The following is an 18,392-nucleotide window of genomic DNA, read 5'->3' on the forward strand; positions in this document are numbered from 1 at the left end:
ATCAGCTGTTCGGCGCTGCAGCTGCATGTGTCGCGGCTGTGTCGCAGTCACAGCACATGCATGGAGTGCCAAACACACAGGCTCTCCATGCATGTGCTGTGACTGTAACACAGCCGCGAGACATGCAGCTGCGGCGCCGATCAGCTGTTCAGCCGGCACAATCCAGGAAGCCAGGTTATTCGGCAAGCGCTATAACTTGCCAGATAAGAGGGAACCTGAACTTATTTGCTCATCTCTAATCTTAACAAAGTGCATTGCACGATCTGTAATTAATCATTCTGTGCTAATAGACTGTCGTCATTCTTCTCGGCAGCACGATTCCTCTTTTTTCAGAGCAATGTGCTGCCGAGAACAATGTTTTGTGCAGCACAAAAGATCATTTTACTCAATAAATGGAGTTTTCCTCGCTCATTGGGTAATCGGCAGCCTGTTTACACTCGAATATTATTGTGAAGCAAGTGTTACTAGGAACGCTCGTTTGAGATAATCTTTAGGAGAAAACGCATTTTAAGGATACGTTCACAAGTGGCGTTTTTTAATGCAGTGCATTTGGTTCACAAAATACACAGCGTTTTACAGAACCAGCATAATAATTGTGATTTCTGAAATCTCACATACACTCTTTTTTTTTCTGATTGTATTTTGAGCCCTTCTGCATTTTTGCCAAGATGGATCCAGTCAATTCTTCCCGTGTTTTTTCAGTGCTTTTCACACTTTCAAAAATGCTGCAAAATCTGCAATCCACGTATTGTATGCAGCATTTTTTCCTGCCATCACTCTGTTTTTTGGTGCAGAAAAAAATGCAATGTGTGAACTCTGCCCTAGTGATGCATGGAAGATTTTAATCTTGTAATCTGTAAACATTGTGATCTCGAACTAATATAACACTTACAATCATGTTTACTGCCAGCAACAGAACGTCAATAAAAATAGAGGATTATCAAGATCAAGGTCATAATAAAAGTTTATATAAAAAGTTTATAAGTAGCTACCAGATGGCACAATGTGTGCTAAAAAATGTACAACCCCTGTTCAAGCCATAATAGGATTTTAAGATGGAAACAAAAATTTCTATTGACTGGTTACAATGGGTATAAAATTGTCTTGGTGGAGATGATCAGATTTACTGCACCTTTACTGATGACATTTTGAATCCTCCTCCGCAGTTTCCCATATCCCACCTGCTATAAGCCACAGACCTTCAGGTTGGAACATAGAAAATAATAGCACATATAACTGAATATTGCTCTATTTATAAAGGAATGTGTTCTCTTTTTGACATGCAAACCTGGGGCGTTACAAATTCTGTTGCTTTCTTGGAATTTATGTCCTATGTACACCACAGAAGCGGATGAAGGCTCTAACATGACAATGGCGCAATTGTTCAACGTTATTTAAAGTACTGTTAGACAGAATTCATTCTGTACAAACTAAGATAACAGGATTTACCAAACAATAGAGGCCTTTATAATTTCCTGGAAGCTAAAATCACTGACTGCAGTGTCTTATTAGCAAGCACTTCAAAGAATTGCTGGGAAATGGCGTTAGCAGGTTGACGAGACATTTACCATAAAGAATAAGCCAATGAGAAAGTGAAGAATGGTAATCCTGGTGAGAGTCAGCTGATACCCAATACAGAAACTCCTGTGTGCACCTAGAAGCTTTGGGTAGCAGCTAGACTGTGCTACAAAATGGCTCTATGATGGATATGATGCACTTAAGTAGCAAGTTGCATGTCATTTCATGATGGGCTAGAAGGATTGCCCTGTTGTATCCTCATATTTTAGCCCTATTGCATGCTACATAAAGTTCTCCACCTCCACTAAAGGTCTGCTACCATGTTATGCTAAATGCAACCTTTGAACATCAACTAATATGTCGTTTTAACTACATGTCATGTTAAAGCCATCACCAGTGAAGTTCTCCAACTAATGTCATAGATGACCTACCATGCCACGTTAACTTTGCCACCAGTGAAAATCACCAATTAGGCCAGATCAACTGCATAACCAGTGATGGACACGTACTATGTTATGTTAATACTACCAATAGTGATATTAATCCACCATGCCAGGTTAACTCCAGCACCAGTGATAAGTTACCATACCATGTCAGCTCCAACATCAGTGACAGACCACTAGCAGTGATGTCAACACCAGTATCAGTAAGGAACATCTACCATGCCATGTCAACTCCAGCACCAGTGACAGATACCTAGCAGTTATGTTGACACCATTACCAGTAAGGGACACCTACCATGCCATGTCAGCTCAAACTCCCGTGACATAGACCAAGCAGTTATGGTAACACCATTACCAGTAAGGGACACCCACCATGTCATGTCAACTCCGCTACCAGTGATGGACGCATACCATGTCATGTTAGCACCATCCCTAACGAAAGTCTTCTACCACGTTAATTTAACTACCATGTTAACCACTTATTTGGTAATGGAAATTTTCCAAACCATATTAAATTCACTATGTAGGGAGGATAGACCAGAGAAATGTCAAATGACCTCCCTACAGCATGAGATTTCTGTGTCATCATGTCATGTTAACTCTATTACCTATGAAGGTCTCCTTCTATATCATGTTAACTCAACCACCAGTGATGGACATTTACTTTGTCATGTTAACTAACCCAACCACCAGTGAAGTTCCATAACTATGTTGTGTCACCGATCACCTACCATGTTAAGCTAACTCCACCACCAGTGAAGGACATCTAATATGTCGTGGTAGCTGGAACACCAGTAATGGACCATGGCAAGTTAACTCCACCACCAGGGCCAAAGATTTCCCTCAAAACAAAATAAAAGGATGGTAGCAGATGATCATCTAATATGTCATAGTAACTGGAATAACTCCACCACCAGTTCTCCAACTACGCTGTGCCAGTTGGCACAGATACACCTACCATATCAAGTTCACTAACACTGCCAATCTGAATGGATATCTGTCATGTCAAGTAAACTCCACAACCAGTGACAATCCATTACTATATCAGGTCACAGATTACTTATGATGTCAAGTTAACTAATGCCACCACTCTTGATTGCCATCTACCATGTCATAACTCTACCACCGGTAATGAACACCCATCATGTCAAGTTAATGCCACCATCTGTGAAGATCAGCTAGTTTGTTAATTAAAGTCCTCCAGCTATGTCTGTACATAAAAAAGCCTGTACAGAACTCCATGAGTCTCATATAAATCAGCATATTCAGTCTATAAATGGCAATTAAGGCACTCGTCGTAGGTGTTACTAAAAGATACGGTAGTGTATACAGTAGTTGAACTTGGATAACAGTTTATTTATCAATCCTGTAGCTGCTAACAGGGGAGATAACCATTTTGGGCTAGAGCCAAAGATTTCCCTTGAAACAAGATAAAAGGATGGTAGCAGATGATATTAGATGATGTGAATAATCACCACTGAGATATATTTCTGCATATAAATATTGAGCGAAAAATGTCTGTATGTTTCATTACAGTATTGCCCACTGATCGGAGGTAGACCTTGTGTGACATAAACCAATACCTGTTTATAATAAACTTATTAATAAGAATGTAACAAATATTTTTATATGTATGAGTTTCTCGTCGGTACTGTAGGTTGCAAGGGGGACAGACGTAAGACCTTATGAAAAAAAAATTGTGTAAAATGGTGCAAATAAAATAATATAAACTAATATCAGTTTCACCAAATTCTAAGAAATTTACCAGTAGTGAAGCGTTTTTATTACTCTTCAAACCACCCACTTCCGGCTAATTGACAGTGTATGTAATCAACAGGACCATTGACAGTGCAATCCATCACTGCACTTCTTATATGTCAAAACACCCATATGTCATCCTAAATACACATGTGATATCTCTTCCGTGTCTCCATCTCCTATTTAAACAGACAAGAGGCACACATAACACAATATATGTCTCAGAATTAGGGTACAGTCAGGTGGATGTATAATTTGGACAAGGATCGCAATGCAATGTTCGGACTGTCCTTTGGCTCAACTGACCCAAGCATGTATTTCTATGCAGCTGTCATGCTCAGGTCGGAAGAGCCGACAACCAGTCCGAGCATTGCATTGCAATCCCCATCTGAGTTATACGGCTGTCTGACTCTTCCCTTAGAGTTATCAAAAAGCGATGTGACATCGCTTATCACTTTAGTGGGTGGTTTGATAAGTAATGTAGATGCGTCATTACTTTTGTCTAATCATCTTTAAAATTATTTTTTCAAAATATTTCTCCTGATAGCAATCATTACCTAAAAACTATTCATCTTTTACCTTTATATTAAATTATGTTCCCAATTCTGAAACAAAACTAACCTTAGTAGAGTAGCTTTAATTTTTTTTAAAATAAATGTAAAAATTAACAAAGAATAAATAATATCGCTAAGAGGAAATATTTAAATATTTTGTGACCTTATAACAAACATAAATATACTGTATATTGTACTGAATTTGTAAATTTTCTTTAGCTTTGAAAAATAATTATTATATATTAATCTATATAATACAAAGTATTTTAACAGTGTTAGCATCATTTTTGCTTTTTCTTTTTTTATACCTGACAATAATCGGGAATATTAAATATTATTAAAATTTACATTGTCAAAAATGTAGTTTTAATTTTCTTTATATGTATTATAAAATGTGCAAATTATTATTTATTCAAGGAATTTTTAGAGATTCTTGAGAATTTTATCTTAATTATTTCTTATTTTTGTTTTGAAATCTTTTTATAATAAAATCATGATGATCTTTGAAGCATTGGACAAGAAGTAAAAATTAGAAAAACAATGTAAAAACTAAAAAAAGTGTAACAAAACCAAAAAATAAATCGACCTTAAGGTTTGTAACACAATAGTGGGCCCAGCAACACAGCAAAAGTCTTGGTAACAACTAATGCCTTCATGGCCTTACCCAAAGAACCATATGAGCTTTCATTCATGGCTCTTTTTTCTTAAGGAGGGGTGAAAGGTCTGCTGGAATCCCAATCCATTCTGGAAGAAAAGCAGCTTCATATTTGAAAAGTTTAAGGAAAGGAGAGTCGGGTAATGTGTAGTTGGATAGGTAGATAGTTTCTCCTCCTACCAAGTAACCAACCCAAATACCAAACGTTCCTATGGTCATGATGGTGTGGTTACAATGTGAGAGTAAGGCAAAATCCCGACCGGGTGAGCCTTCTTGGCCATCTCCAGCAAAGTGGATATCATTCATCGAATTGTTCATATTCTCTTTACACCAATCCATCCCATTACTGGTCACAATAAAGAGAGGGTTTTCATATTTCTGTCTAAAGTAATCCATAGCTTTTTGCAAGTATCCATTATCAGCTACCACTCCTTTCCATGTGTTTGGCATCACGTGCACATAGTCACCTCTCCGTACGTGAATCCCAACAAAGGTAACGTTCTTCTTGTCACCTCTGACCTTCTCGAGATAAGCGTTGGACTCCTCTTTGATGAAATCATGGAAAGTAAACTCTCGAAGAATCTCCTCCTTTATATGGTCATAAAAAGTAAATGAACAAGGGTAACCACCAAGACTTACATACTCTCCGTCGATATGTCTGTACTCTTCAGACATCCAGTCGTGAAGTCCATAACGTCTCCACTTGATACGTCCAATGACCTCTTGGTGAAGAACAGGTAATCTAATTTTAAAGATCTTTGACAGCTGGCTGTGCATCTGTGGCAAAATGTAAGCTTGATGACCATTCATCTTGGCAAGAGCATAGAGGGTTGCATACTCGCCCATCAGGTTGCCCAAACGTCCAATGGCGTTGACAGTCCACATACCCGTCAGTGGTTTGGGTTTGCTTATTACTGTTGGCAGGATAACAGTTTTTACTGTTGTGTTGTGCAGGGCCTTCTCTCTCACCATTGTCATGAATGAATTAATAGTCAGGTTCGTGTGGTAAATATAAGAAAACTTCACAACAACAAAGATAACAAAGATTAGGCCAATAGACCAAAAAACACGCTTGGCCATTCTTGCAGAGGTCCCCGCTACAACTGAAAGAGAGAAAAAAAAACACATAAGTATATAATGGTGTAGTGAAAAATGTCATACAAGTGCACAACTCTATATGAGCAAAGGTTATAGTTGCATAGAAATAGGCATAGTAAACGGAACTCCATATTTATTCTGAAGAAGTCCATTAGTGACCTTGGTTGAAAACCACCCCTTGTAGGAGGCGAATGTATGCTAAGTTTGGGGACTTGAAGCAACAACACTAACTTAATCATAAAAACATATTACATAGGCTGTCTGGTTTAGAAAACACGTGCACAAACTCCTCTTTCAGCAACTAATCTCAAGGGAGTACAAAAGGAACATCCATTGGAAATCCAATTTGTCAAATTATCATGTCAGATTATCTAATGTCAAGAACTCATTTAATGGGCTGAAAATGCTTAACCCCTTCATGACCCATGACGCCTATGTAGGCGTCATGAAAAGTCTTGCCCAAACGACCCATGACGCCCCCGTAGGCGTCATGCTATAAATAGCGTTCCTGCGGGTCGGGTGACCGGGGTCATTGAAATGTCACCCGGCCCGCAGATACAGGACAATATGCAGTTAAGCTCGGGGGGGTGGCTTTGCACCTACGTGGTTAGGATCGCTCTGATTGGCTGTTAAAAGTGAAACAGCCAATCAGAGCGATAGTAATATTTCATCAATGAAAATTGATGAAATATTGCAATCCAGCCATGGCCGATGCTGCAGTAGCATCGGACATGGCTGGAGACACCGATTCAACCCCCCACCGGCGATCGCCCCCCCGCCACTGAATGACAGCGGCGATCTGCCGCCACTGTCATCATCTGCCCCCCCTCCCATTCCCTCCGCTCCCCGCCAGCTTCTGATCCCCCATCACTCCCGGTACCTTCTGAGTCCCCCTGTCGCTCCCGGTGTCCCGCAGGTCCAGCTCATGGGCGCCGCCATCTTGGAAAATGGCGGGCGCATGCGCAGTGCGCCCGCCCGAATCTGCCGGCTGCAGATTCCATTCTTTCATTTTGATCACTCTCACAGTGATCAAAATGAAATAAAAAGTAAATAAACCCCACGATTATCACCCCCATAGGTAGGCACAACTAATAAAATAAAGAAAATATTTTTATTTTTCCATTAGGGTTAGGGTTGGAAATAGGGTTCGGGTTGGAATTAGGGTTAGGGTGGAATTAGGGTTAGGGTGGAATTAGGGTTAGGGTTGGAATTAGGGTTAGGGTTGGAATTAGGGTTAGAATTAGGATTAGGGTTGGAATTAGGGTTAGGGTTGGAATTAGGGTTAGGGTTGTGGTTAGGGTTATGTGTTGTGAGTTCTCCTTCCAGACTCCCTCTGGTGGTAACAGGAGGTAGAGAGGCTGATTTGATCAGTGGAGATCTGCCACCTGAGAATGAGGATGACGATTGGATCTCAGGAGTCTCAGATTGGATTTAAGACAGCCGACGCCCTATTCAGTTGCTGGTGATTCCTTCTGGCTTGTCAGCTCTTGGTTTTCAGCTCTGTTCCAGTCATCTAAAGCTAAGTTTTTCTGCTAATGTTCATACTTGATTTTGTTGGTCTAGTCAGTTTTTTGGTGTGGTCAGCCAGCCCCTGCTGGGGGCTGTGCTGAATTTCCACTCTTATTTATCAGTATTTTGCCAATTGGCTTTTTGTCCCTTACTAGTTCGGGCTCTTTTTGCTCTGTCTCAGAATATTTCAGAGTGCTGATATAGTGGGAGAAGTCTAGTGACTTCAGGGTTAATTTTGCTATCAGAAGTGTTGGACATGATTTTTGTAGGGTTTTTTGCAGGTTGCAGACAGTGTCTCTCCTTTCCTTTTCTGTCTAGTTAGTTTGGGCCCCATCATTTGCTCAGCCTATTTTCCTGCCTGTGTTTGTGCCTTCATCTTGTTTCACCATCAATACATGTGTGGGGGCTATCTATTCCTTTGGGGTCTGCTCTGGGGCAGTTAGTTTTCCCTTTTCTTGCTTTAGGCTTATTTAGTCCTCCGGCTGTGACGAGGCATCTAGGAACATCGTAGGCACGCTCCACGGCTAATGCTAGTTGTGTGGTAAGATCAGGGATCTGCAATCTGCATAGTCACCAACCTCTCTGGTTTTCTGTGACTTAGCTTGTTTTGTTTTTTCTCCTCGGTGACCCATTCAGTTATGGTTAGGGTTGGGATTAGGGTTAGGGGTGTGTTGGGGTTAGGGCTGTGGTTAGGGGTGTGTTGGGGTTAGGGTTGAAGTTAGAATTGATGGGTTTCCACTGTGCAACCATTGATTCCAGCCAATTTTGCATTCAAAAAGTCAAGCGGTGCTCTCTCCCTTCCAAGCCCCAACGTGTGCCCAAACTGTGGTTTACCCCAACATATGGGGTATCAGCGTACTCAGGAAAAATTGCACAACAATTTTGGGGGACTAATTTCTCCTGTTACCCTTGGGAAAATAAAAAATTGGGGGCTAAAAAAATTATTTTTGTGGAAAAAAAATGATTTTTTCATTTTTACGTCTCTGCATTATAAACTTCTGTGAAGCACTTGGGGGTTCAAGGTGCTCACAACACATCTACATAAGTTCATTGGAAGGTCTAGTTTCCAAAATGGGGTCACTTGTGGGGGGTTTAGGCACATCAGGGGCTCTGCAAACGTAATGACGACCGCAGACTATTCCATCAAAGTATGCATTTCAAAACGTCACTACTTCCATTCCGAGCCCTGACGTGTGCCCAAACAATGGTTCCCCCCACATATGGGGTACCAGCATACTCAGGACAAACTGGGCAGCAACCTTTGGGGTCCAATTTCTCCTGTTACCCTTGTGAAAATAAAAAATTGCGAGCTAAAAAATCATTTTTGGAGGAAAAAAATGATTTTTTATTTTCATGGCTCTGCGTTATAATCTTCTGTGAAGCACTTGGAGGTTCAAGGTGCTCACCACACATCTAGGCAAGTTCTTTATGGGGTCTAGTTTCCAAAATGGGGTCAATTGTGGGGGGTTTCCACAGCTTAGGTACATCAGGGGCTCTGCAAATGTAACATGATGCCCGCAGACCATTCCATCAAAGTCAGCATTTCAAAATGTCACTACTTCACTTCCGAGCCCTGACGTGTGCCCAAACAGTGGTCATCCCCCACATATGGGGTATCAGCGTACTCAGGACAAACTGGACAACAACTTTTGGGGTCCAATTTATCCTGTTACCCATGTGAAAAAAAAATTGCAGGCTAAAAATCATTTTTTTGAGGAAAAAAATTATTTTTTATTTTCACGGCTCTGCGTTATAAACTTCTGTGAAGCACTTGGGGCTTCGAGGTGCTTACCACACATCGAGATAAGTTCCTTGGCGGGTCTAGTTTCCAAAATGAGGTCAAATGTGGGGGGTTTATACTGTTTAGGCACACAGGGGCTCTGCAAATGTAACATGACGCCCGCAGACCATGCCATCAAAGTCAGCATTTCAAAATGTCACTACTTCCCTTCCGAGCCCCGACGTGTGCCCAAACAGTGGTTCCCCCCACATATGGGGTACCAGCGTACTCAGGACAAACTGTACAACAACTTTTGGGGTCCAATTTCTCCTGTTACCCTTGTTAAAATAAAAAATTGCGGACTAAAATATATTTTTTTTAGGAAAAAAAAATATTTTTTTTTTCACGGCTCTGCGTTATAAACTTCTGTGAAGCACCTGGGGGTTCAAAGTGCTCACTATGCATCGAGATAAGTTCCTTAGGGGGTCTAGTTTCCTAAATGGGGTCATTTGTGGGGGAGCTCCAAAGTTTAGGCACACAGGGGATCTCCAAACACGACATGGTGTCCGCTAACGATTGGAGCTAATTTTAATTTCAAAAAGTCAAATGGCGCTCTTTCCCTTCTGAGCCCTGCCGTGCGCCCAAACAGTGGTTCCCCCCCACATATGGGGTACCAGCGTACTCAGGACAAACTGGACAACAACTTTTGTGGTCCAAATTCTCCTGTTACCCTTGTGAAAATAAAAAATAGCATGCTAAAAAATCATTTTTGAGGGAAAAAAATGATTTTTTATTTTCACTGCTCTGCGTTATAAACTTTTGTGAAGCGCTTGGGGGTTCAAAGTGCTCACTACACATCTAGATAAGTTCCTTAAGGGGTCTAGTTTACAAAATGGTGTCACTTGTGGGGGAGCTCCAATGTTTAGGTACACAGGGGCTCTCCAAACGAGACATGGTGTCCAATAACGATTAGAGCTAATTTTCCATTCAAAAAGTCAAATGGTGCTCCTTCCCTTCCGGACCCTGCCGTACGCGCAAACAGTGGTTTATGACCACATATTTGGTATTGATGTACTCAGGAGAAATTGCCCAACAAATTTTAGGATCCATTTTTCCAGTTGCCCATGTGAAAATGAAAAAATTGAGGCTAAAAGATAATTTTTGTGAAAAAAAGTCCTTTTTTTACAGATCAATTTGTGAAGCACCTGTGGGTTCAAAGTGATCACTATGCATCTAGTTCCTTAGGGGGTCTAGTTTCCAAAATGGGGTCACTTGTGGGGAAGCTCCAGTGTTTAAGCACACAGCGACTCTCCAAACGTGACATGGCAAGCGCTAAATATTCCAGCATATTTTCCATTCAAAAAGTCAAATGTGCTCCTTCCCTTCTGAGCCCTGACGTGCGCCGCGGTATCGGTGTACTCAGGAGAAATTTCCCAACAAATTTTAGGAAAAAAATTATTTAACCCTTATTACTTCCTAACAAAAAAAAGTTTGTTTCCAAAATTGTGCTGATGCAAAGTAGACATGTGGGAAATGTTATTTAGTAACTATTTTGTGTCACATAACTCTCTAGTTTAACAGAATAAAAATTTGAAAATTGCGAAATTTTCAAAATTTTCGCCAAATTTCTGATTTTTTCACAAATAAATGCAAAAATTATCAACCTAAATTTACCACTAACATGAAGCCCAATGTGTCACGAAAAACAATCTCAGAATCGCTAGGATGCATTGAAGCGTTCCAGAGTTATTACCTCATAAAGGGACACTGGTCAGAATTGCAAAAAATGGCCAGGTCATTAAGGTCAAAATAGGCTGGGTCATGAAGGGGTTAATTGCAATATGATACTTAAATCAGTACACATCTACATTTGGCAAAGACCATGGGTCAGTTTAACATGTGTATACAAAAAAATCCCTCCACCAATAGAAAGTAAACTATCTCACTAGTGCCACCTATTGGAAGTAGCTACCCTATAAGTCAAAGTTGATCATTCAACAAGTCTTGGAATATTTACCCAAAGTAGAGTCTTCTACAAAAGGAAAAGACTCACATATGTAGGCATCACTTTTACAGTTTCTTGCCCCTTATTAGTACCTAAAATGAATGACAATTATGAGATTGGTTCACATTATACTCAAGGCTAATTATTTATTAAAATGGAAGGTGTATAGGGTCCTTGAGTGAACACTGGATTATTTAATATTGATGGCACATTAAAGAGCATGAATTAAATATAGATGTTATTTATGCACTAAACTGCTGAAAGCAATCAAGCTGTGCTATTATTATGGTTTTACAATGTCGTAAAAATTTGTAATACTTAGACGAAAACCAGTTCCTCAATTTCATGCGATATTGCATAACTTTTACATTGCTTAAAGTGAAAGTTTTCTTTTATTGCAGATATTAGATAGACAATTATATAGATACCTAGATAGATAGATATATAGATAGATAGATAGATATACATAAAAAGTAACTAACAGGTTAACAGTAGCTAACAGGTTAAATGCAATCTTTAAAGTCAAGCTTTAAAGAGTTCCCACTATCACTGCAAACCTATTAAAAAATGAGGGTACGACATTTGTGCCTCCCTACACTCCTATAAAAGATGCATGGGACAATATGACAACAATTCAACCAGCATTACTTTACTTTGATATTTAAAGGAAGTTCATAAGTACAGTGTCCATTTTAGGACATGATCATATATCAAAATCAAACATCAGAAATACTCTGTCTGATACCTGATTCTCATACCTGATACCTGATAACTGATACCTGATAACTGATACCTGATAACTGATACCTGATAACTGATACCTGATTCTCATACCTGATACCTGATGACTGATACCTGATAACTGATACCTGATAACTGATAACTGATACCTGATACCTGATAACATACCTGATAACTGATAACTGATACCTGATAACTGATACCTGATACCTGATAACTGATACCTGATACCTGATAACTGATACCTGATACCTGATACCTGATAACATACCTGATAACTGATAACTGATACCTGATAACTGATACCTGATAACTGATACCTGATACCTGATACCTGATAACTGATACCTGATAACTGATACCTGATAACTGATACCTGATAACTGATACCTGATAACTGATACCTGATACCTAATAACTGATACCTAATAACTGATACCTGATAACTGATAACTGATACCTGATAACTGATACCTGATACCTGATACCTGATAACTGATACCTGATAACTGATACCTGATAACTGATAACTGATACCTGATAACTGATACCTGATAACTGATACCTGATACCTGATAACTGATGACTGATACCTGATGACTGATACCTGATAACTGATACCTGATAACTGATACCTGATACCTGATACCTAATAACTGATACCTGATAACTGATAACTGATAACTGATACCTGATAACTGATAACTGATACCTGATACCTGATAACTGATACCTGATGACTGATGACTGATAACTGATACCTGATAACTGATAACTGATACCTGATAACTGATACCTGATAACTGATACCTGATAACTGATACCTGATACCTGATAACTGATACCTGATACCTGATAACTGATACCTGATAACTGATACCTGATACCTGATAACTGATACCTGATAACTGATAACTGATACCTGATAACTGATACCTGATAACTGATAACTGATACCTGATAACTGATACCTGATAACTGATAACTGATACCTGATAACTGATACCTGATAACTGATACCTGATAACTGATACCTGATACCTGATAACTGATACCTGATACCTGATAACTGATACCTGATAACTGATAACTGATACCTGATAACTGATACCTGATACCTGATAACTGATACCTGATACCTGATAACTGATACCTGATACCTGATAACTGATAACTGATGAGTGATACCTGATAACTGATACCTGATAACTGATACCTGATAATTGATAAGTGATACCTGATAAGTGATACCTGATAACTGATACCTGATAACTGATACCTGATACCTAATAACTGATACCTGATAACTGATAACTGATACCTGATAACTGATAACTGATACCTGATAACTGATACCTGATACCTGATAACTGATACCTGATACCTGATGACTGATGACTGATACCTGATAACTGATAACTGATACCTGATACCTGATACCTGATAACTGATAACTGATGAGTGATACCTGATAACTGATACCTGATAACTGATACCTGATAATTGATAAGTGATACCTGATAAGTGATACCTGATACCTGATAACTGATACCTGATAACTGATACCTGATACCTAATAACTGATACCTGATAACTGATAACTGATACCTGATAACTGATAACTGATACCTGATAACTGATACCTGATACCTGATAACTGATACCTGATACCTGATGACTGATGACTGATACCTGATAACTGATAACTGATACCTGATAACTGATACCTGATAACTGATACCTGATAACTGATACCTGATAACTGATAACTGATACCTTATAACTGATACCTGATACCTGATACCTGATGACTGATGACTGATACCTGATAACTGATAACTGATACCTGATAACTGATACCTGATAACTGATACCTGATAACTGATACCTGATACCTGATAACTGATACCTGATACCTGATAACTGATACCTGATACCTGATAACTGATACCTGATAACTGATAACTGATACCTGATAACTGATACCTGATACCTGATAACTGATACCTGATAACTGATACCTGATAACTGATAACTGATACCTGATAACTGATGAGTGATACCTGATAACTGATACCTGATAACTGATACCTGATAATTGATAAGTGATACCTGATAAGTGATACCTGATACCTGATAACTGATACCTGATAACTGATACCTGATACCTGATAACTGATACCTGATACCTGATGACTGATGACTGATACCTGATAACTGATACCTGATACCTGATAACTGATACCTGATACCTGATACCTGATGACTGATGACTGATACCTGATAACTGATACCTGATAACTGATAACTGATACCTGATAACTGATACCTGATAACTGATACCTGATAACTGATACCTGATACCTGATAACTGATAACTGATACCTGATAACTGATACCTGATACCTGATACCTGATAACTGATACCTGATACCTGATAACTGATACCTGATAACTGATACCTGATAACTGATAACTGATGAGTGATACCTGATAACTGATACCTGATAACTGATACCTGATAACTGATAAGTGATACCTGATAAGTGATACCTGATACCTGATAACTGATACCTGATACCTGATAACTGATACCTGATACCTGATAACTGATACCTGATAACTGATACCTGATACCTGATAACTGATACCTGATAACTGATAACTGATACCTGATACCTGATAACTGATACCTGATGACTGATACCTGATAACTGATACCTGATAACTGATACCTGATACCTGATAACTGATACCTGATAACTGATACCTGATGACTGATACCTGATAACTGATACCTGATAACTGATACCTGATAACTGATAACTGATACCTGATAACTGATACCTGATACCTGATACCTGATACCTGATAACTGATAACTGATACCTGATAACTGATAACTGATACCTGATAACTGATACCTGATACCTGATACCTGATAACTGATACCTGATGACTGATACCTGATGACTGATAACTGATGACTGATAACTGATAACTGATACCTGATAACTGATACCTGATAACTGATAACTGATAACTGATACCTGATAACTGATACCTGATACCTGATAACTGATACCTGATGACTGATACCTGATGACTGATAACTGATGACTGATAACTGATGACTGATAACTGATAACTGATAACTGATAACTGATAACTGATACCTGATGACTGATACCTGATGACTGATACCTGATACCTGATACCTGATAACTGATACCTGATGACTGATACCTGATGACTGATACCTGATACCTGATAACTGATACCTGATGACTGATACCTGATGACTGATACCTGATGACTGATACCTGATGACTGATAACTGATACCTGATGACTGATACCTGATGACTGATACTGATACCTGATAACTGATACCTGATGACTGATACCTGATACCTGATAACTGATACCTGATGACTGATACCTGATGACTGATACCTGATAACTGATAACTGATAACTGATACCTGATAACTTATAACTGATACCTGATGACTGATACCTGATGACTGATACCTGATACCTGATAACTGATAACTGATACCTGATGACTGATACCTGATACCTGATAACTGATACCTGATGACTGATACCTGATGACTGATACCTGATGACTGATACCTGATGACTGATACCTGATGACTGATAACTGATACCTGATGACTGATACCTGATGACTGATACCTGATAACTGATACCTGATGACTGATACCTGATAACTGATACCTGATGACTGATACCTGATGACTGATACCTGATAACTGATACCTGATGACTGATACCTGATACCTGATAACTGATACCTGATACCTGATAACTGATACCTGATACCTGATGACTGATGACTGATACCTGATAACTGATACCTGATACCTGATAACTGATACCTGATACCTGATGACTGATGACTGATACCTGATGACTGATACCTGATAACTGATACCTGATAACTGATAACTGATACCTGATAACTGATACCTGATAACTGATACCTGATACCTGATAACTGATACCTGATAACTGATAACTGATACCTGATAACTGATACCTGATACCTGATAACTGATACCTGATAACTGATACCTGATAACTGATACCTGATAACTGATAACTGATACCTGATACCTGATAACTGATACCTGATAACTGATACCTGATAACTGATACCTGATAACTGATACCTGATAACTGATACCTGATACCTGATAACTGATACCTGATAACTGATAACTGATACCTGATAACTGATACCTGATACCTGATAACTGATACCTGATACCTGATACCTGATACCTGATACCTGATAACTGATACCTGATAACTGATACCTGATAACTGATAACTGATACCTGATAACTGATGAGTGATACCTGATAACTGATACCTGATAACTGATACCTGATAACTGATAAGTGATACCTGATAAGTGATACCTGATACCTGATAACTGATACCTGATACCTGATAACTGATACCTGATACCTGATAACTGATACCTGATAACTGATACCTGATACCTGATAACTGATACCTGATACCTGATACCTGATAACTGATACCTGATGACTGATACCTGATGACTGATACCTGATAACTGATACCTGATGACTGATACCTGATGACTGATACCTGATGACTGATACCTGATGACTGATAACTGATACCTGATGACTGATACCTGATGACTGATACCTGATGACTGATACCTGATGACTGATACCTGATACCTGATAACTGATAACTGATACCTGATGACTGATACCTGATGACTGATACCTGATAACTGATACCTGATGACTGATACCTGATGACTGATACCTGATGACTGATACCTGATACCTGATACCTGATGACTGATACCTGATAACTGATACCTGATAACTGATACCTGATAACTGATAACTGATACCTGATAACTGATACCTGATAACTGATACCTGATACCTGATAACTGATAACTGATACCTGATAACTGATACCTGATACCTGATAACTGATACCTGATACCTGATAACTGATACCTGATAACTGATACCTGATAACTGATAACTGATAACTGATAACTGATACCTGATAACTGATAACTGATGAGTGATACCTGATAACTGATACCTGATAACTGATACCTGATAACTGATAAGTGATACCTGATAAGTGATACCTGATACCTGATAACTGATACCTGATACCTGATACCTGATACCTGATAACTGATACCTGATACCTGATAACTGATACCTGATAACTGATACCTGATAACTGATACCTGATAACTGATACCTGATAACTGATACCTGATAACTGATACCTGATACCTGATGACTGATACCTGATAACTGATACCTGATAACTGATACCTGATAACTGATACCTGATAACTGATACCTGATAACTGATAACTGATACCTGATACCTGATAACTGATACCTGATGACTGATACCTGATGACTGATAACTGATAACTGATAACTGATACCTGATAACTGATAACTGATACCTGATGACTGATACCTGATGACTGATACCTGATACCTGATAACTGATACCTGATGACTGATACCTGATGACTGATACCTGATACCTGATAACTGATACCTGATGACTGATACCTGATGACTGATACCTGATGACTGATACCTGATGACTGATAACTGATACCTGATGACTGATACCTGATGACTGATACCTGATGACTGATACCTGATGACTGATAACTGATAACTGATACCTGATGACTGATACCTGATGACTGATACCTGATACCTGATGACTGATACCTGATGACTGATACCTGATGACTGATACCTGATAACTGATACCTGATGACTGATACCTGATGACTGATACCTGATGACTGATACCTGATACCTGATAACTGATACCTGATGACTGATACCTGATGACTGATACCTGATGACTGATACCTGATACCTGATGACTGATACCTGATAACTGATACCTGATGACTGATACCTGATGACTGATACCTGATAACTGATACCTGATGACTGATACCTGATACCTGATACCTGATAACTGATACCTGATGACTGATACCTGATACCTGATGACTGATACCTGATGACTGATACCTGATAACTGATACCTGATGACTGATACCTGATGACTGATACCTGATAACTGATACCTGATGACTGATACCTGATAACTGATACCTGATGACTGATACCTGATACCTGATGACTGATACCTGATAACTGATACCTGATGACTGATACCTGATAACTGATACCTGATGACTGATACCTGATAACTGATACCTGATGACTGATACCTGATACCTGATGACTGATACCTGATAACTGATACCTGATGACTGATGACTGATACCTGATACCTGATACCTGATGACTG

General features: G+C 39.2%; 1 protein-coding gene across 1 annotated transcript in view; it reads right to left on the minus strand.

Moving 5' to 3' along the window:
* Nucleotides 1–4,602: 4,602 nt before the first annotated feature.
* LOC141085488 (galactoside alpha-(1,2)-fucosyltransferase 2-like) overlaps nucleotides 4,603–18,392 on the minus strand; it is a 46,202-nt gene continuing 32,412 nt past the window's right edge. Inside the window, exon 2 of the mRNA XM_073570887.1 lies at nucleotides 4,603–6,031. Within this exon, the coding sequence (XP_073426988.1) occupies nucleotides 4,962–6,031 (1,070 nt within the window). The 3' untranslated portion in view covers nucleotides 4,603–4,961. The remainder of the gene's footprint in view (nucleotides 6,032–18,392) is intronic.

This window comes from Dendrobates tinctorius, unplaced genomic scaffold, assembly GCF_039654945.1.
Source record: "Dendrobates tinctorius isolate UK_male_01 unplaced genomic scaffold, ASM3965494v1 ptg000028l, whole genome shotgun sequence".
Lineage (NCBI taxonomy): Eukaryota > Metazoa > Chordata > Amphibia > Anura > Dendrobatidae > Dendrobates > Dendrobates tinctorius.